Here is a 20,689-nt window from a genome sequence, read left to right as displayed (position 1 = left end):
CAGTTCAATCACATTCAACAGCCTATAAGTTTTAGGTATACCTCTGAGAAAAGCTAAAATGTAAACCGTGTAAAATTTACACGGTTTACATTAATGTAAATTTACACGGTTTTATGATGGGCTTGATTTACTAAATCAAGCCCATCATAAAATGCAGGTAAAGTTGTCTTGAGAAGTAATTAAAGATCTATAAATCATATCAAGCAATACACCAGCACACATTTCTTCCCCTTGATTAGGTTTCCTCTCACAATTAGTTTGCACCCTTTTGGATTTAAAAACACTGCGATCATCACATAACATACACTTAATTTATTATACCCATTCATTTTAGTAATGATGCTTTGTAATGCCTCACTGTGTAACCATTACGTCCAGTAAATGTTTGGAATACATGTTTATAGCACGCTGAAGGAAGACAGATATTCATCACAGTTATCAGTAAGAGACCCATGTAGCTATTGCACTGCAAACTCAAATTCTTATACATGTTGAATATTTTGGTTTTCTTCATCTTAATCGTACACTCCTCTTTATCTGATACATTCCTTGGTCCCATCTACTGCATCCCACCAAAGTTTTAAGTTCCCCCAGTTAACCTCCCAGTTGTCACCGTTTTAAAAGTGCAGCTTCAATGATGAGGACAGGTTTTTACATTAAAAATAAAGGCTCAGTAATAACGCCGACTTTGTGCTCCCAGTGTTTTCTTGGCTTTGATTTGTGGTCGGTTTTATCTGATCCCAGACCAGCTGTGGAGGTAGGAGGTCCAGCCTGAGCTCCGAGACCCAGACGCCTCCTCCTCACCTGCAGAGAGGAGACACAAGAACAGGTGGTTAGACATTAATGAGGTATTCTGGATGCTATAACCTGCAGCACTTCAGAAAAGAGGAGATTAATTTAAAAAAAAAGGGTTTTGTCTGAAGAAACAAAAAAAAAAAAAAAATCAAAGACAGGTTGTCGTTATGTGTTTTCTATTATGACTCAGCATGAAAATCACTGTGACCAGTGGCGGCTGGCCCATAGGGGGCGCTCGGGCTCCGCCCCCCCAAATGTGGAGGAGTAAAAATATATATTTTTAAAAAATTCATCAATGATAGTTTTACTATGTGTGTGCCCATATACAGCCAGGCGTATTTTAACATTTTGACCAGCTGACTCATTAAAGTTCAACCAACAAACGGTGTTTTTCTTCTTCTGGGGCGCTCGTCAAAGCGCCCTTGATATGCAGCGAAATAGCCTATCATTAAATGGTTGCCAGGGGAAAATAATAAATATTTGACCTATCAGCGTCGCTGAATTAAATGGTTTGGGGGCGCTTAAAATTGCGCCCCTGCAGAAAACGCGCGAAGATTTGCTGTTCTAGAATTTTACCTCAGTCAGTAGCCTAAGTGAGCTATAAGGTCAGAGAGAGACGATGGCAGCGGTATTGTTAACGGTTGAGGCACAGCCTCCCCCAAATTCGGTTAGATCGCTTCTAACCTACCCTTTTGCCAGAAGGACAATGGCAGAAAAACTGCAAGTTAAAGAGTTGGGACCTGACAAGCCCGAAATTCAACTAACCCAGGCAACGAAGGAGAAGTCAAAAGCATACAACAGGACTTTTTGTCGGAGTTGGTTCCAGCGCAAGTCGTGGCTGACAGGCTGTGGAACAGCTAATGCACTTTTTTGTTTCCCGTGCATACTGTTCAAAAGTGACAAGTGTGATTTGACGTGGACACAATCTGGACAAACCGACTTAAAGCACCTCTCCGAACGAATCAAGAAACATGAAAGCTCACGAGTTCATATGGACAACAGTGTAAAGCTAGCTGTGCTAGGGAAAACTAGCATAGCGGCGCAGCTAGATGATGGACATCGGATTGCTTTAAGAAGGCACAACGAAGAGGTAGATAAAAACCGTCATATTTTATCTAAAATCATCGATTGTATTAAGTTTTGTGGTGCTTTTGAGCTAGCAATGCGGGGACGCATTTAGCCCACCCCCCCCAATCAGTTTACAGTTGTTGTTTTCAATAGTTATTTTTCATTCATTCAAAAAAAAAAAAAAAAAAATCTGTTCATGTTCATTTTTACAAATCTATACAAATGGCCAGAATATGGTTGTTCATTTTAAATTTAAATTAAAATTGTGTTGTTTGATGTACTCATTAAATGGGTCATTTTAGTCGATATCATAAAAATTGCCCCCCGAGATTTTTTTCAGGAGCCGCCACTGACTGTGACGCTGCTCTGTAGAAAACACAGCAGAGACAAATTCTTGCAGTGGGGCCGTGCGCTCCTGTAAGTGAATTGGAAATGGTTTCTTTTTCAGGGTGGAATACAGCATACACCTTTAATGACTTGGCAGTTTCACTTTACCATCATAAAATGAGAATAAATTATTTTCAGAAATCACCAAGGCTCAAGACTGCCACGAGCTGGAAACTTGTGGAGAAATGTTTGTTGATATGTTTGGAAGTGTAAATGTGAGACTTTCAAACCTAAGACTACTGTGACAGCTGTCAAGCATGGTGGTGGTAGCATATATTAATATTAGTTGGAGTGTATGCATATATTTGAGTTTCCAAGTATAATTCTGGCCCTATGTGGATTAGAGAAAATCCAAGATAAGCTCAAACTTGTGCACCCAATTCTTGCTTTTAAATTAATTAAGAGAAATATACGGTACAATCATCCCTCACATTAACAAAAGAAAAATAAGAGCTCACATAAATCATTAAATGTCCAAAGTTCCCATAGAATTCTTTTCCATGAGGCGTGGATGCAAATTTCTGACCAAAAGATTTCTACACTTTAAATCATACATAATAACCTTTTGAACAGGTCATGCGGTGAATAAGATTTTTCTTTTTATAAATGCATGCAAACAAGGTTTACCCATTGCATACCTTGTGCAATGGCAGACAATTTGCTTTTCTCCTCTGGGCTGAGCTGCAGCATGGTGTGGATGACGGGCAACAGAGCCTGCCTCTCGCTGCCGGATCGCAGGAAGATGAACTGCAGGAGGACGTTCTTCAGGTACTCCAGGTTGGCCACACTCTTCTCCCTCTCCTGGTTTCGCTCAAGACGGCGAACTTCACTCTTCAACAGCTAGGAGGTAGAACATACAAGCGCTTTAAAATTTACAATATCCAAGCGTCCCTTCGGCTAATGCTAAACGGCAGGAAAATAAGCTAATGCACAATAGATTGTCGAGTCCATTTCAGGTTTAAAAAATAGGAATATAGGAGGTCAGCTCAGAGGTTTTAGTGATTACTAGTATATCGAAGCGATAACATTAAATTTGGTCCACGCTACTTTCCGTAAGCGAGCAACTTACGTCACATACAACAAGCATGGCGACGTCCTCTTGTCTACTGAATATGAAGCGTTGAACGCGAGTACAACAGCGACTTTTAAACCCGGACTGCAGCAGTTCTTGTGCGAAATAGCTTAAAAAACTACAGCGACAGACAAAGATGGGCTTCGAGCAGCTGCTGTGGTGTTACTCCAGGCGGTTTCGGTTCCGTAGCGTTCAGCTAAACCAGGTTGGAAACACGTCGTTGTCGGCGCACACTACGCCTCTCGGCAGCACGTCCTCCCGGTTTGGTGCTTCTCCCGGACTGTTGGGCGGCATATTTGCCCACACAGGCCCCCAGCTGGCCGTACGCCGGAGGATGTGCACCTCCACCCAGCCGCCCAGAGATGTCACCTTGTTCGAGCACGACAGGACCCGCTTCTTCCGGCTTCTCTCGATCTTCTGCGGCGGACAGTTCGTCTTCTGGACGTACTTGGCTCAATTCGCCTACACGGGGCTCAGAGACACGGGCGGCACTAAAGAGAAGGGGAGAATCAAGACGCCTAGCACTGCCACCACGGGTCTGGCGGGAATATGGAGCTTTGAGATGAACCTGGGTTCAAACACCTGGAGGTATGGTTTCACGCTGGGATGCCTGACAATAGGAGCAGGCATAGTGGTACTCGGGGCTCTGTTCTGTCGGCGCTCTGTCAGCAAAGTGGTTTTACACCAGGGTGGGAGGATGGTGACAGTCTGCACACAGTCACCTCTGGGACCAAGCCAAGGCAGGAGAATAACAGTCCCTCTGTCTCATGTAGCCTGCCACGCCCACAGGCAGGAGACCACTTCCTTTATTCCTCTAAGGGTCAAAGGGCACAAGTTCTATTTTCTTCTGGACAAAGAGGGGACTGTGAACAACGCCAAGCTGTTTGATATTACCGTTGGTGCATACAGGCCACTTTAAACACAGCTGCCACACCTGAAACAGCAGTCTACAGGTGTGTGCTCACGTGGCTGCCACACTAATATATCAGTGTGTTTTTCATCTGATCTGTACAATCCGAATTAATTAAATGATTGACAACAAATACTTGGCTCATTTAGTTCATTACATTGAAAACCTCACGCTTTTGACTCAGTATTATTATATAAATTTCCAAGAATTTAATATTTGAAGTAATGAACTGGAATTTTTATGTATATTGCACATTTCTTTACGTGTAAATGCAGTGTGCTTTACCTAAAAAGAAATTTTATAGGCCGATTAAAATCAGCCCCTGGAGAAAAGCCACAAAAGCCCTGGAAAAAACAGACCTCTGCAGGCCTGAATCCAGGACCTTCATGCTTTGAGGTGATATATAGCCAGTACACGACCGCGCTACCCGAAAAAAAGACGGGCAACAGACAACACAAATATAAGCATGAGTAAAAATACAGATATTTATCAGTAGAGAAGAACAAACTGTTAGAAACAGTTACCTTTAACGACTTTCTTAACAATGCACAGATCAGTAGCACATACAAGCATGACTAATTCTAACAGTTTTTCCACCAATAACCTCCTAAATAAAAGCTTATAGTAAGTAAGAGAGTTGAGCCTGAATTACAGCAATTCTGTATGTGCCTTATAAAGTGCTAGAAACCAGAGAACAGACCTTTTCCTTTAATAACACTTAATAAATATGGCATATTCTAATGTAATAAAACCTATAATGTAAATATACTAATACAATACAAAATAACTTTAAAGATGATCTTTATAACTCAGAATGTATGTAAAATAAATACTTAAAGTTAATCTACTTTTGACTGCTTTCTTATCCTCAGCGGGTCGATACAGTGGATATCTGCACGTTTGATTTGGCAGATTCTTTTTTAATTAAATGCTGAATGCCCTGCCCAACCTGAAAGGGGAGGTAAATAAGAAAGTAATCAGATGGTTTAAAATTATGCCATTCCTTCAGCTAACAGTAGTAGTAGTACAGCAAATGTAGGCAATGCGTTTGCTCTCGGTCTTGAAGAAACATCTTTCAGTGATTTTAATTGTATGTTTTTAAATCTTGCAAGTTGTTCGTTAATAAAGGGGATCATTCTCTTTGAGTTTTGTAACCAATGCTTAGGAGTAGGTCCTATTTATTATAGGGGATGTGTCATATAGTAGATTTGCTAAGTGCGCAGGGGAGGCAACTTTAAAATAGACAACTTGTCTGGGTTATTAGGTCTCTAATTTAGTTTTGAGCAACAAAAAAAAAATGTTGTTTCTGTGTTTGTATAATTGAGGAAGTATACATACAGTGATCTGCTCCATGAGAATAGCGTTGGTAGCCTCAGTTTCATGCAGCAGGCTGTTCATGTGCTCCATGCTGCGGGTGGTTGTGTTCAGCTTTTCACTTAACTCTTCTTTGGTTGGCTCCACTGTCCACACAAATGGCTCTAGAGATATAACAAATGCCACATACAGGAGGTGATATAATACATTAAACTCTGTCACTACACAAAGTCTGCATCTATTCTTTTCCCCCAAACATAGTCATTCATTGTTCATTGTAACGCTCATCATTATATCTTGTTGAATAGGTCACATATGCAGTCCTTTTGGAAACTGAATGCGCTTTTTTTTTTTTTTTTTGTGGACCTCTGCTTTCAAACACACCTTGTTTGGGTTCTGGAGATGTGAGAAGCTGCTCCAGAGAGGGTAGGGATGTAGGAGCAGGGGAGAAGCTCTCAGTCTCAGTGGTCTCCATGCCCTCACCTTCCTCCCTGGCCATAGACTGCAGGTCGCTGAGGGCCACTGGTCCCACACCCGCCTGGTTCTGGTCAGTGTTTCTGCGCTGTGGATCTGATGCCAGCGGTTTACGGCTGGACTGGACAGCAACTGAATCTGAGTGGGTGTAAAAGGTTGGAAGAAGAAGATTTGTGTGGGTCTTCTGGGCACATCAATACATTCATATTGAACAAGAGAGAAGGAGGAGGTTGGATTCAAGATGTGTCAAACAAGAATTAAAAAGAAAAAGAAAAAAAGACTTTCTGCTCATGGCCTTAAAATGTTTAAGTAAAATCCCTGGTGGAAAATAGTAAATAAATAAAGGAATTTAAAAGGGTTTCAACTGAAAGCAGCCTTCAGATCTTTTTTTAAGCAACTCTGGATTCTTATGTACAAACAAGTCCGATCACAGCAGCTGTGAGTTAGTGTCCTACTTCACTGTAACATGAGGGGGCACCAGACTACTCCAGGTCTTAACCAGTTCAGCTGGCATAAATGGTGACGTGGGAAGAGAAGGGTAGAGGGAAAAATGAGAAAACTTCAGAAGAATAGATTGTGATTAATGAACCTGAACTGATCCAAGAGGCCAGACTCGCTACCAATCCCCCTCACCTCGCCACCTCCCGTCAGGCTCTTTACTTCCCTTGTCATGTAGCCGACTGAGAGGAGCAAGAAGTCTACCTGCATACTGAACACGTTTCATAATAGTTCAAGTCCAGTAAACTCAAGAGCCCAACATATTTACCCAGTTCTAATCAACCAAATCATGACAACTGCCACTCAAAAGAGTGAAGCATACAGGAGTCCTGATTTAATAGTACATCAGGCTCTAATAGAAAGGTTTAAAGAAATCAATAAGGAAATAAAAGCATCTAATTTACAGGAAAGTAAACACCCTGGGGATCATATGTATATCTAAAAAATACTGAGCAGTGTTTCTGCAAAGCCATCACAACAGCCTGCAACAGAGGGAACAACTGGAAAGGCTTAAACACTGACCGATTTCTAATTTATAAAAGACGTTTTTATGTGTGTGTCTATGTGCTGCTTGAAGGTTTGGATAAAAGATTAGACAAAATATGACAAAAGGCATATATAAATGTTACATCTGATTTATTAAAGAAAAAAAATACGAGGCCAGTAGTTTTATCTCCCGTCTGTCCGATAGGGCAGTAACGCATTTAATCTGGCGTGAAATTGAAGCATAGTGGTAAAAAGTGGCTCAAATATGACTTCAAATTAAGGTTAATATTGGCTCCAGTATCGAGTTAATCCTTGCATCCATGTGTGAGCCACTAATGATGAGTCTCTCCAGATGCCACAGTGAGCTGTTTGCCACACTGAGAGGCGGGGATAGAGCTGAGGAACCTTGCCAACACCTGGCGTCCTCAAGTGACAGAGAAGACACACACACACACACACACACACACACACACACACACACACACACACACACACACACACACACACACACACACACACACACACACACACGCCTTTCCTAGTCACTACTGTGTGTGTTTCTGCTGTTTGACTCCAGCGGGCAGCTGTGTGGGAGGTGATGAATGAGCTTTCAATGCTGCTCTTCTGATAAACACACTGATGCCCTCTTCATGGTTTTCTTTCTGACTCACATCACTCCACTCATGTAGGAGAAGTGCAAGCACCATGGAAAACTAAAGCACTTGATGATTTCATTGATCTCTATATACCATACCTTTCATGTACTCCTTGAGTCTATTGCTGTCTGCTCTTTAGTAAAAGATAAAAATGTTACCTCACCTATTTGCTCTGTTACCTCTTGTAGGGAATCAGGTATTGGCTCAAGTTTACAACCCCACCCCCATGCTTACTGTTCTGGCTCTGCAGGGTAAAGAGCTGCTCCTCGACACGAGTCAGCTGGCCCTGCAGGGTCTCTACAGTGGCCCGGTGGTCATCCTGCAGCTTCCTTAGCTGCTCCCTGTAGGTCTGCCGCTGGGCCTCAACCTGGGAAGACAGGTCAGCCTGGGCCTGGGACAGGTCTGACCGCAGGGTCACGTTCTCTGACTGCAATGACAAAAGCCTGTAGGTGGACAGAGCAGGAAGAGAGTTTAGAAAGTCAATATGAAATGCTACAGGTAAGTAAAAAAAAAAATAAAAATAAAAATGGCGCAATCAGGTGTTCTCAGCATGTGCGATTATGTCTCCTGATTGCAAAATCAAATGCAAGGATGAACAGCTGAAAAGGCTAAAACGTGCTGCGTATCAACAACGTGACAGTACAATGAATTCCTGCCAAGACAAGATTAAAGAACAACATAAAAAATAAAAGTGTGTTCACCTCTCACGGAGCTCAGCTTCCTTGCTTACAGTTTCCTGAAGGATTTTATTGTGTCTCTCCAGAAGAGTGTCATGCTCAGTTTGGAGCTGCTGCAGCTCTGCTGCGCTGCTCTGGAGACTCTGCTGGCTCTCCACCAGTCGCGTCCTCAGCTGTTCCACCTGAGAGACCAACTGCTCCCTGAAAAACACACCACACGTTACTCTTACAGTGATATTTTCTTTTAGAAGGATGAAAATGAATGTAAATTATTTCTCATGTGGGATTTCTTGTAGGTTATACCGTGTCTTCAATAATTCAGCTTTGGTCATTGTAAATACACGGTGTTTGTGTTCAAAATCAATTATGTGCTGTGCATTTTGACATTTTGCATGTTATTTAAGTTTTCTTGATCACATCTGAACAACACTCTTTCCTAACCCTAACTCTGGGTGTACTTTGAGTTTTTCATGTGTTTAAAAGTCTCACATGGAGAGAGAAGCTTTAGAACAGCATCCTTAATCAATGCAGTAAGATTTGAATTCCTCTAATGTAAAGCCAACTGAATGTGTTACCATTAATTTCACATGCAATGATCTGCATCACACAGTCCGCCACTGGTTACATACATTTAACAGCTGTCTGTTATTACAGTCTTTGTAGACTTCTATCATTCTTGCATGCCTTTACCTCTCTAGTTTGCCAGAGTCTACTTCATTCTGGGTCGTCTTGCTCTTCTGCTGCTTGAGAACATTGTGGACTCGCACCTTGTAACTCTCAAACTCCTTGGTTGTTGCCTCAAGCTCAACCTGGAATCAATACAAAAGGTTAACAAGACGTATACGATTGACTTTCTAATATATTGTTGGTGAACAAATTTATTTTAGTGAGTCTTGTTAGAAAATCTAATAAAGAAAACTTTTGTTGTGTCTCACACATTTACAAAAATTGAGATTTCAATACCACAGCTTACATAAAACCAGTTTTTCACTGGATGAACAATGATGAAGACTGTCTTTTACAGAAAGAAAGCAATAACTTAACTTAAATTGCTCTAGGCAAACAACCCATTCACAAACCTCTCTTACTGTCTAAAAATGTAAAGGGGAAAAAGTAAAGACTGAGCCAGAGGTGGCAGCAGCTGACTAAAGCATTTATTTTACTGTCAGTCTTGGATGTCACCAAGCATTGGAGATTACAGGTAAATCAAGGTCAGATAGATAGTTGGTTGGTCGGGTATTTACCAGAAAGGACTAGTTTGCAGATTTTTGTTTCCTGTTGCAGGAATCTATGGTTATAAAGACTTACAGTTTCTAGATCTAATTACAGAAGTTTCTGTAAAGCTGTTTAACTGATCTGAGCCAAAGAATCTTCCTCCATTGACTTCAGATTAGTAGTATCACCTCAGTTAAATTCAATTAATTCAAATCAAATACATTTATTTGATTTATATAGCGCCAAATCACAACAACAGTTTCTACACGATACATGTAAGATATAAGATATAAGGTAAGGTAAGACCTTAAAATATTCTTAAAATAATCAATAAAATTTAAAACGTCATGCATAAATACATTACCCAGTTCTCGTTTGTGTTATACATATAGTGGAATTTGTTTTTTTCAGTGTTGGTGACCCAAAAATGAATAATTAAAAGTTTTTACCTTGAGCACTTTTCAAAAATTCTACATACTACAAAGATTTGTGGATTAATCAAAAAAAAATTCAGATATTAATAATAGAAGTAGTCATTAGTTGCAGACTCATATAACACTACTGAGCCTGAGCTGTAGAAGCCTTCGATTAATTTAATCAAAGCTGGACGGGTCTGACGTAGCTACAGCACCTGAAAATTTACAGTTAAGGTGTCCTTGAACGACTTCGGTGTCGTTATGGTTGAGTTATTATAGCGTAAACTGTCAATTCAACTGTTATAAGTGAAAAGTCAACACACGCACCTTGGCAGTGTCTCTTTCCTGCTGCAGACTCTGTATGCGTTGCTGCAGAGAGCTGCTGGTTCTCTGTTGTTGCTCCAACGCAGACTTCAGCTGCTCCTGCAGGCGATGGCGCTCGGCTGTCAGGTCACACACCTCAATCTAAATTCACAAACACAGGCTTTATTAAGTGCCACAGGTATGAAACAAATGGATTTCTACAGTTTATTGAAAGGGATAGTGCTAGGTGTGTTACCTTAGAGCTTTCTAGCTGCTGCTGGTTAGCCTCCAGCTCTCCTTTCAGAGAGGCCTGCAGCACCATGAGTGAGCTTTCCTGCAAACATGCACACGGAATATTTAAATACATACAACCAAATAGGAAAGCACACAAATGACTAAGAATTCCCAATAACTTCAAGGCCCCCCTCCAGTCATGTCCACACATGGCTGCATAACACTATTTACATTCATCAAGAAGCAACATTACACACATTCATAAGAAATCCTTGGAGACACACCTCAAATACACACAGACACACACAGACCTGTTTCTTGGCATCAGCCAGGTCCTTCTTGGTCTTCACCAGCAGCTGTTTTATCTTAGCGTTTTTCTCCTCCCCCTGGTCCAGCTGGGACTTCAAAGACTCTGATGACACAATTGCACATTTGAATGGGCATGTGCACACACACAAACAGCATAATTTCTGAACTGCAGTCTTCTTATTTTTCTAGTATTTTGCTGTCATTATGGAGCTTGACAGCATGAAGCAACTAAAGGAGGAATGAAAAAAACAAGCTCTAACATTTCCTAAATAATGATCCTACTGATCCCATGTACTGGCACACAGATACACAGGGCTATGCAAAAGTAATAGATGTTTCAGGTCAGTGAAAGCAGGTGTGTGCTGCTAATATAGAACATAAATAAAACTGAAGTTTTGCTTTCACCGAGCAAAATTTCAATTAAAGATTATTATACGGTGCAACATTAAATACATTTGGATTGTATTATTCTGTGTGCCAGTCACTGAGTGTAAACCTGAACTTGTTATCATACCAATTTCCTGTTTGAGCACTTCTTCCTTCAGGTTGAGGCTGTTTATCTGACCCTTTAGCTCCTCAACACACTCATCTTTTTCTGATAGTTTGGTGTTGAGTTCTTTAACCAGACGTTCATAGTCGGCCATCTCCATGTCCAACAGAGAGCTCTGCTGTGCTTCCTGCAGGGAGAATCAACGTATTACAGCTTTAAACGGAGCACAGCTAAGACTCATCTTCAAGTCCATTTATCTGAAACTCTGGATTTCCTCCTCTCTACATTTAATTGAATTATGCTGACTATATTGTGCAGTTAGTATTTTGGAAACTTGGACAGCTGAAGAAAGTGGATGAAATAATCTACACACACATTGTTTTCTTAAAGAAAAGTAAGGATCTAACTTTTTAAAGTCCTAAAATCTAGTTAAATTAAATAATTACAGTCACAACCACACAATACAATCCCTCATCTTCCTTAAATTACCATTGAACTAACATCTACATATTTCTGCTGCACTTAAAACATGCTTGTTTACTGATCTAAAATTGCCAAAATGAGATTAAAAAAAAAAAACCTTTATAAGCATTTAATTGTCTTTCTACTATCAGTATCAACCTGAAAAATCCAATCTTTGTGTTCACATGACGTAGGCACCTCCTGGCAGCTTTCATGTACACGTCTATACTATGTAGGTCTCCACTAATGGAAAAGTAACAGCGGTCCCTGTACTGTGGGCTAGAATTACTCTCCTTCTCTTCATCAGGTGCTGCTGTAGCTGCAGGCCGGCCATCACCAGCTCAGTCGCTTGACTGGATCGGCCCTCTGAGACGCGCTAGTGTCTGAGAAGCACTTGTGTGTTATTTGTGTGTGTGTACCTTGCGTAGCTGCTCCAGCTCCTGGGCAGTCTGCTGAGACTGCTGCTGCTGCTTGCGGAGCTGGGCTGTCAGCTCTTCTGCCTCCTTCATGGCAGATGACAAATCCTAGAGAGGCAAGCAAGTGCACATGGCGGGGAGGGGGGGGGGTATATTTAAATGTAATACAGATTACATATTATAAAAATAAATTCACCGTGCATGGCTGTTTTTATGATTATTTAAAAACATAAAACATAGAGTAGTTGCTTGCACAAAAGAGGGAGATGACATCCATCTCTCTTCATTTCTACCTTTATCTTTTGCTCTTTTATTGATCTCTCGGCCAGCAGGTCTCTTTCCAAATTTGCTGACTGCCTTTGCATCTCCTGATTCTTGGTCTCTAACTGTTTCAATGTGCTCCTCATGGTTTCCATACCAGCCAGAAGGTCCTCCTTCTCACTGCTCAGTGTCTCACTCTGAAAACAAAAAAAAAGACTTGTTTATTGCCGCTGTCAGGTGAGTGTGCAGTGATACTCTTGAAGAAATCTGGTGTATTCTCATTTGATTTATTGCTCATAATCTGTCAGCTTTAGTGACTCTACAGTGTGAACTTCATTCTGGTTTCAGTTTACTGTGTCAGTTAAGAACCGCAGGAAACAAAAAGGATGATTTACAAAGAGGAAAGCTGTCTTACATATTTTGTAGTCAACATTCTCATTTATAAATACACCAGTTGGCACGTGACACCTAAAAAAATAAAAATAAAAAAATCATTCATGCAAATCTGACAGTAGCAGGCTCTATGGGCTTCCTGTGCAGCAGCTCTCTCCCATCATCTGTCAGCCAAACAGTGAAATTATGATTGGTAAACAGAGATGCCCAGACGTACTCTGAGATCACCGACTAGCTCCAGTCTTCGCGCTTCCCCTGAGATCCATGAGCGCACACAAGACTAAGCCTGTGCTTCAGAAAATGGTGTTTCAGTACTGCACGCAGCAGATGGAAGCTACAGCCCGCTCCATTTACCTGCCTCTTTTTCTCTCATTGGAGAGAAACAGTTATGAGCTTGGGGAAAAGAGTACATATAAAAACAATTTCTCCCTAGCTCACCCAGTCACATCTGATGGGCTATTTGTGGGCGCCGGGCTGTCAGATATAGCTGGGTAAAGTGTTGTCGGCTAAAACGACTCCCTCTAAATCATACAGAAACTGAATTATGGGGTAAGTATTGAAGAAATGTATTACTGGACAAAATCCCCTGCTTTGATTTAGTGGAGGCCGAGAGTTTGTGTGTGTGTGTGTGTGTGTGTTGTCGTGCATGAGACTGAATGTGTGTCTGTGTTACCTGTGTGACAGCACTGCTGAGTCGTTTGGTCAGCTCAGCAATCTGTCTCTCTGCCGCCTCCACCTTCTCCCTCTCCTTATCCAGTTGCTCTGTCTGCTTGTCGTAATCTATCTGCAGGTTCTAAACACAAAACACACACACGCACGCACACAAACAAGTCTTCAATATTCATTACTGGAAACCTGATGAACAGCTCAGTGAAGGTAAACACTATGCATCTCAGTTATCAGCTGCATTTACATTTGAACGTGGGACAAAACTCTCATTAGACACAACACAGTGGTTTTATTCTTTAATGGAGACACAGTCATAAAGCAAAGTGCAATCTGGGGGCTGTTTATGAAGACCACTGGGAGCAATGTCTCACACAAAGTCTTTTTTTAAAGTGAGCGTGCCTCTACTTGCCAATTAGAAAGATTTTTGTATTAGTAATGCATGAAACTAATTAAATGCACAATGGAATCTGTCAAGTTTATTTTGCTTTAATTCATGCTATGCTTTTATTTTGATGAAAAGCTAATGACATAAAAAGGTCCATGCGAAGCAGTAACATCTGATACACCCGGATACAAACCTAATAGTTCTGCCAATTTCAAACAGCCATTGAGAAAAAGAGCCACAGTGTAAACATTCTTCACTGTGGCGTCTCTGTTCTGACACGTCTGACATCATAATCCCGAGAGGAAAACAAACGTTTTTCCACTTGGAAATTTCAGTTTCATGAAAGTCCCACTACAGGATCCTAGTGTCTTCAAGTAATATAGACAGTATCTAACATGCAAACAACAGATGCCTTACTTACACCCTTTATCTTAACTGTTTGGAAGTCAGGCCTATTAGAAACAGTGCAGGATTCTTCTTGCAGGTACTGTAGCAAGAACATGTTTGTGAAGCCTTCCCAATTACAAGTATTTCACCAGTGCTGGCTTATAAAATGTGCCTAAAAATTACTCTTATAGACAAACAGCCTGCAACGCAAATCATTACAGTGTAAAACTGTATATGTGTTATTACTTTATTTAAATGCTGTTTTTCAATCATTTTGATCAGTATCAAATTAAAAATTAAAGACTAGGGGGAACCAGGGATTGAACCACCAACCTTCCAATCAATAGATGACCCTATTTTATAAGCAGGAAAGTCAGAAATCCCAGTAACTCCAAAGTGCACCTATATTTCATTAGAAACTTCTCCAGAAAATAAGCCAAAGATTTTCTTTCTCTAGTGAATACATTATGCTTGTTAACTGATTGAATCAATGGTGCTGTATTAATGGAGTCAACCTTGAAAGATTATCCCTCAGCTTCACTGTCAGGTCAATTACTCAGAAACAAGCAGAATCACTACGCATGTTAAAATATATATTCTCACTACGTAACACGCTAAAATCTAGAGCTTGTTGGTGAGCTGATAAATTAAAACTTTGAATACCAAAATATGTTGAGGGTACTGCATCCAATGAGAAAGAAAAAAAAGTGGCTTCCTGGAGTTATAACGCTCTACTTATATAAGAAAATACAAATTTCTGCTTTGCATTTACTTGTGAAAGTATGGGCTGTTTTAAAAAGTTTGCTGAATTCGAGTGTGATGCTGTAACAGGATGCTGTCTTAGATATTCTATGATCCACTTTGAAATACTGCCACTGAGAGCGTTACTGTTTAGGAAGTGTCAGCCACATAAAGTTACAGAGCAGATTTATCGACTCCAGATACTGAGTTACTTCAGTAGCTGCAGAGCTCCAAACCTCCTCTGGGATTAAAATCAGCACAAAAACTGTGGGCCAGGAGCTTCATGCCATGGTTTTCATGGCATTAAACTCCCGTAGGCATTAATATGTAGTTGTCCCAGTCTTTTACGTTTGTATAGTAAGAAGACAAAACTGTGATAATTCACATACTTTGTGCACTACTTCATGCAAACTATTTTCCTTTGTATGCTACAAGTCTTTTCCAACCCAAGATTCCTACCTTGTAGCCTTCAGCACCATGGATGATATCTTTCATAGAGCTGTTCACTTTCTCCCTCTCTGCTTTCAGTGATTCTATTTCCTCCTTCAGGGTTATAACCTGAAAAACAGACAAACAAAAAACCCCACCGAGCATTCATTTACTGGCAAAAAATATACTGATTATTCATGTTTACATGAATCTGTAAAAGAAGAGAATGTTGTGGAGTTCTCCTAAGGATCAGTATGGAGTGCAAGTTTTCTACCACAATGTTTGCTATTTAGAGAAATCTAAAGCTTTTCATTATAGCCTTATTGTCTGTGTTGGTAAATGATAACATTCTTCATTCTTCACAGTACCTCTTTCTTACTGGCATCCAGCTCCTTCTTTGCTTTGACAGCGACTGCCTTGATTTTATTCATTTTCTCGTCCTTTTCTTTTTTTTCTTTCTCCAAAAGAGCTGCAGGAAGTTAAAACAAAGAAGAATATGATTCATCAAAAGTCCGGGAAAGTATCTTTGGTTCTTTTCTGCATGATAACTTGTAGATTAGATTGCTTTTATAAATAGCATGAAGAGAAATCATCTTCACACCCATTTTCTCTGCAGTCTCATTCGATTTATTCTCCTCAGAGGACGCAGACTGTTCTGGAGACTCCTGAGAGAGTGACTGAGGAAAAAGAGAGAATGTTAGAAAGAGCACAAAAACAAATTGTCATAGTAACAGTTCTTTTTCCCCTCACAGATGCATTAGTGCTAGTGTGGAGAAGCACTTACTCTCCCCATTTGCAGAAAATAAACACACATCACGTGCTCCACTCACCTGGATAGAAGCCATTTCGGTCCTCAGCTGCGATATGAGTGAATCCTTTTCTGTCAGCTGCTCTTTGAGCTCTCTGCTCTTTTTCTCCATGATCTCCACCTTTCTCACTATTTCCTCCCTCTCTTCCTCCTCCTTGGTCATGAGAGAAATTTGAGCTTGCAGTTTCTCATTCTCCTCGATGATCTTCTCATTGACTGATTTCATATCCTGCAGGTCTTTCTGGAGACCCTCAGTATCTTTCACCACCTCCTCTATGTTGGTTCTCAACATGTTTCTTTCTTGTTCCAGGTCTTTGATGTGGGCCTTGAGCTCTGTTTGCACCTCCTCAAATGTTCTCTCCCCTTGAGCTTCTTCAAGGCTGCTTCTCAACAGGGCCCTCTCCTTCTCCAGCTCATCAACCCGTGCTTGGAGGTCTTTGACTTCTCTCATGGACTCTTGGAGTTCTTCACCCAGATTTTCCTCCATTACTCCAAGAAAACCAGAGATTCGTTCTGCCTCTGTTTTCATTGAATTCAGCCTTGCTTCTTGTTCTTGCTTTTCAGATGTCTCCTGGTTCAGCTGAGCTTCCAGGGCTGCTAGCTTAGAGTCTAAGAGCTCCCTCTCTTCCTGAGCTTTGGAAAGCCTTGAGAGAGCCTCTTCCATTTTCTGCTGGAGATCAGACTTTTCAGTGTAAAGCTCTTTTATAGTCAGCTCTAAAGTGGAAACTGTCTGTTCAGATCTCACAAACTCCTCTTTTAGGCTTCCCTCTAACTTTTCTCTCTCCTCGTTTAAACGTTTCACTTTATCCTCAGTTTCTGTTTTCAGGCTTTTCAGCTCCATCTCTTTTTCCTCTCTTAGCAAAAGCACCTCCTTTTCTTTCTCCTCCTGTAGCCTCTCAATTTCTTTTGTTCTCTCATTATTGAGCTTTTGCATTTCCTCTTCTTTGATCTTCAGCAGGTGTTGCGTTTTGTCTCGCTCTTCAGTCAGTGTTTCGACCCTTTTGTTCAGATCTTGAGTCATGTTCTCCTTTATCTCTAGCTGGGATATGATCTCCTCATTCTGCCTAGTAACATCCTCCAACGACTGTTTCACTTCGCAGGCTGAAGACATTTGCTCTTCACCTTGAGAGCTCTCAAGCTTCAGTTTCAGGTCTTGCATATCCCCCATCAGAGCATTCTTCTCATCTGTAGCTTCTCTCACCTTCTCCAGCAGTTCATCCCTCTCCTTGTTGAGCTGTTCCACCTTCTCATTAAGGTCTCGTATATTATTAGCTGCCTGTTCCTTCATGGCTTTGTACTGTACGATAAAATCATTTGTCTTCTCTCCCAATTCTGTCTCAAAACTCTGAAGTATGCCCCTCATATGGTGGCACTCGGCCTGGGCAGAGTCTCGCTCTTTGGTTAAGGCCTCATATTTTGTCCTCAGCTCCTGGTTTAGTTTCTGCTGCTCCTCCTCTGGACTCTGAGAGTTTTGCTCTTTGGCTAGACTGGTCACAGACTCTTCAGCTTCTCTGAGGACACCTTGCTGATCAGGATCTTGGGTCACTGAAGCTTCAGCAGAAGCACTGTCCTTGAGCATCTGCAGCTCATTAATTTTGAACTCCAGTTCTTCTCTTTCTATTTGAAACTCTTCTTTAACCCTCTCCAGCTCTGCCTCGAGCTCACCCTTCACATTACTAAGCAGGGTCATCTCATCCTGTAACATGGTGTTCTGGGCTTGAACATCATCCAGTGTCGCTTTTAGTCTTCCCGTCTCTGTCTCCTCTCCATCACCATGGCTCGAGTCACCCTGACTGCAGCCAGACAGCTCCAGCATTTTGGCGATCCCCGAACCACGGGCAGCTTCTTCATCTTCCTCCTGCACATCCTGCAGGTAGCTATCTGGAAATATAACAGTAATATTTTGATTTAATTGAAACTGAATTTAAAGAAAAAAAAGGAAAACACAATATTAATACTTTGATACCAGAACAGACTTAACTAAAAAGAGCTTTTTTACCTTTGAGTGCAAGCTGCTCAGTTAGCTCCTCTTGGAGCAACAAGAGACGTTCCCTCTCAATCTCGTAGTCCTCTTCTAGAGTCCTCATTTCCTCTTCGTGCTGCAGACTCTTCTGAGCCAGCTCCTCCTTCAAGTTCTCCACCTCTTGCTGGGCCAGTGTCAACTCCTTTTGGTGGTTCTCCTGGATCTCAGGAACCTCCTGAGAATTTCGCTCTTGCATTGTTTGCAGTTCAGCTCGAAGGGTCTCCAGCTGAGCTTCTAAGCAACGTCGGACTTCCTCTGCACTCTCTTTTGCACTAGCAAGATCTGCTTGGCGCTCCCTCTCTCTTTCACTCTCCCGTTCTCTGTCACGCTCCTCTCGCTCTTTTAGTAATTTCTGGAAATGAGACACCTCTTCTTGGTGTTTGCTGGTGCACTCCTCAATGCTGCTCTCTAGGTCTTTGATCTTCTTTTGGTGCTCTCCTATCGCCCGGTCAAACTCACCTTGCAGCGCTGCCAGATCATCCTGCAACAAACAGCATATGTGTTTTAAGAAGATCTGGTTACAATAACAAAATACATTTATTAGACTGCATAAATGTCAAAGTGTGTTCAAATAAACCCGTTTGAGTTTCTCTGAACACAAACCTGAATGTGTAATCAGGCTTACACATCATACAGCGGTGTGAGTGTTATCTTTCACCTTGGCTTGCTGTTTAGTCTTCTCTAGTTCTTTACGAGACACTGCAAGACTTTGCTGAGTTTCCGCCTTTTCCAGCAGCACCACATCCATCCTCTCAGTCAGCTCCTGTTACACACAAATAAACAATTCACGTAACGCAGTATGAAAATGAAGTACTGCATGTTAACAGAAGAAGCTTTTAGTAAACATGCAAACCTGTATCAAAGAGTCATCTGAACTGCTGTTGTTGCTGCTTTTGGATTGCTGTTTCAGGGCTTCAACTTCTTTTTCCAAATCTAAGAAGACAAATAAACAAACTCATGACATAAACTTGTATAGTACTGGCACAACACATACACAGGATGAATGTGTAATGATACCTGTACATCTGCTCTTCATCTTCTGCATGGCAGCTACCTGCTTTTTTGCATACTTGATGAGATCATCTTTAGAGAGCGTGTCCAGCTTAAAATAAGACACAAAGTTAAAAGGAGGCTAAAATATCTTTACCAAAACATCTCTAACAAAACAGAAAAAAATCCAGCTGAAGAGTGTTGATACATATAACTCTTATGTGTAAGTCGTAACAGTATGCAGGACAGTAATGACAAATTAAAGGAACAGAATAGGTTGAATTCTCTGGGAATCAAAGGGGGCTGTCAAGGTTTTCCTATAATTTCTCACAAGCCTGTAGACAGCTGAAGTACAGTACCTTTGACTTGGGTGTGCTTGCTGCTGATGGAGTCGCAGACTCAGCTCCGGTACCACCAGGGTCCTTTTTTTTTAATAAAAGAAAAATATGAAAAAATGTTTTGTTTTTATGATCAACTCCAGATTTATTCCACAAAGGTCGCATAATATTTCCTTTGAATTTTACTTTAATGTCCTTTTTTACCAAAAGTCTACCTCTGGTGGCGTACGTTTACAACATTTTATGATTAATTACGGACTTATTGTCAATTCGGCAAAGAAACTAAGCAGAAGAATTTTTACTGAAACTGTGTAAGCAAAGTTAGTTAAGTATCACCAGGTAACGTCTCGATATTAAGCACATTTAAAATTCATGGTTGTTACAGTAGGACTACTGCAGGTGACTTTTACTGTTACCAGCACAGTTCATCGTGATAATTAACTATGCATTACAACAACAGCTATTAAGAAACAGACGCACATACACACACACACACATATATATATATATATTGCTAACCTCGAGGTACACATCATTACTATCTGTGAGACTAGCTAACGCTAACCCCTCCACATTGATCATTTACCTCCATCCCAGCTTTTCGGACTTTTTACTGCTTCTCAATCGTCTGACAAGCTCAGAGAGATTGCCGGGAACCTGACCGGACAAAGTCGAATCGATTTCCAAAGTATTTTACGATTCGTCACAGATTAAACACGGAAAACATCTCCTCTGTTATGGTTTTGAGTTAACAAGCTAAAGCACACGCTTCCGCATTCGTCAACCAGGTGACGTCGGTATAGTTGACGTCACAACTTTAAACACAGACACTGGCAATCACCAATAATTTAACATTGAAGAAAAAAAGTTAACTATCTATTTTCAACGTAGAGACAACAAACGATGTATTATTGATACATTTCTAACTGTTATATTGTTTCCAAGTTGTGATGATTAGTACTTTGAGTCTTATAAATTCATAACAAATAAAAACATGTCAGCAGCTAAACTTTATAACGAACTGCCCCCCATATGCCTTAATAATAATAATAATAATTTACATAAAATGTTTGAAGCATTTAA

At 40.9% G+C, this 20,689-nt stretch overlaps 2 protein-coding genes across 2 annotated transcripts; one reads left to right on the top strand and one right to left on the bottom strand.

Moving 5' to 3' along the window:
- Window positions 1-292: 292 nt before the first annotated feature.
- Window positions 293-20,389, bottom strand: gcc2 (GRIP and coiled-coil domain containing 2). Its single transcript, XM_026144681.1, has 24 exons — window positions 20,193-20,389; window positions 19,628-19,690; window positions 19,296-19,380; window positions 19,132-19,211; window positions 18,937-19,041; window positions 18,255-18,759; window positions 16,278-18,136; window positions 16,049-16,124; window positions 15,816-15,916; window positions 15,478-15,576; window positions 13,510-13,629; window positions 12,476-12,640; window positions 12,186-12,290; window positions 11,329-11,491; window positions 10,817-10,917; window positions 10,528-10,605; window positions 10,296-10,433; window positions 9,028-9,146; window positions 8,362-8,538; window positions 7,895-8,103; window positions 5,931-6,158; window positions 5,571-5,710; window positions 2,889-3,090; window positions 293-804 (listed from the first exon to the last, which is right to left on the bottom strand). Exons 1-24 carry the CDS (start codon window positions 20,196-20,198, stop codon window positions 731-733), a joined length of 4,998 nt encoding a protein of 1,665 aa, XP_026000466.1. The 5' UTR covers window positions 20,199-20,389; the 3' UTR covers window positions 293-730.
- tmem223 (transmembrane protein 223) lies at window positions 3,320-4,365 on the top strand. Its single transcript, XM_026144682.1, has one exon. It carries the CDS (start codon window positions 3,459-3,461, stop codon window positions 4,239-4,241), a length of 783 nt encoding a protein of 260 aa, XP_026000467.1. The 5' UTR covers window positions 3,320-3,458; the 3' UTR covers window positions 4,242-4,365.
- Window positions 20,390-20,689: the final 300 nt, after the last annotated feature.

Source organism: Astatotilapia calliptera, chromosome 16 (assembly GCF_900246225.1).
Source record: "Astatotilapia calliptera chromosome 16, fAstCal1.2, whole genome shotgun sequence".
Classification (NCBI taxonomy): Eukaryota; Metazoa; Chordata; class Actinopteri; order Cichliformes; family Cichlidae; genus Astatotilapia; species Astatotilapia calliptera.
Note: the sequence above shows the minus strand (reverse complement) of the source record. Positions and strands in the feature narration are given on the sequence as shown.

Excerpts from the sequence above, each read along its gene's own strand:
- gcc2 (XM_026144681.1), bottom strand. Across the intron at positions 10,918-11,328 it reads AGTGCTCAAACAGGAAATTG|AGTCTTTGAAGTCCCAGCTG; the intron begins GTATGATAACAA and ends TTGTGTCATCAG. Across the intron at positions 9,147-10,295 it reads AGGAAAGAGACACTGCCAAG|GTTGAGCTTGAGGCAACAAC; the intron begins GTGCGTGTGTTG and ends TATTGATTCCAG.
- tmem223 (XM_026144682.1), top strand. The coding sequence starts at position 3,459 with ATGGGCTTCGAGCAGCTGCTGTGGTGTTACTCCAGGCGGTTTCGGTTC.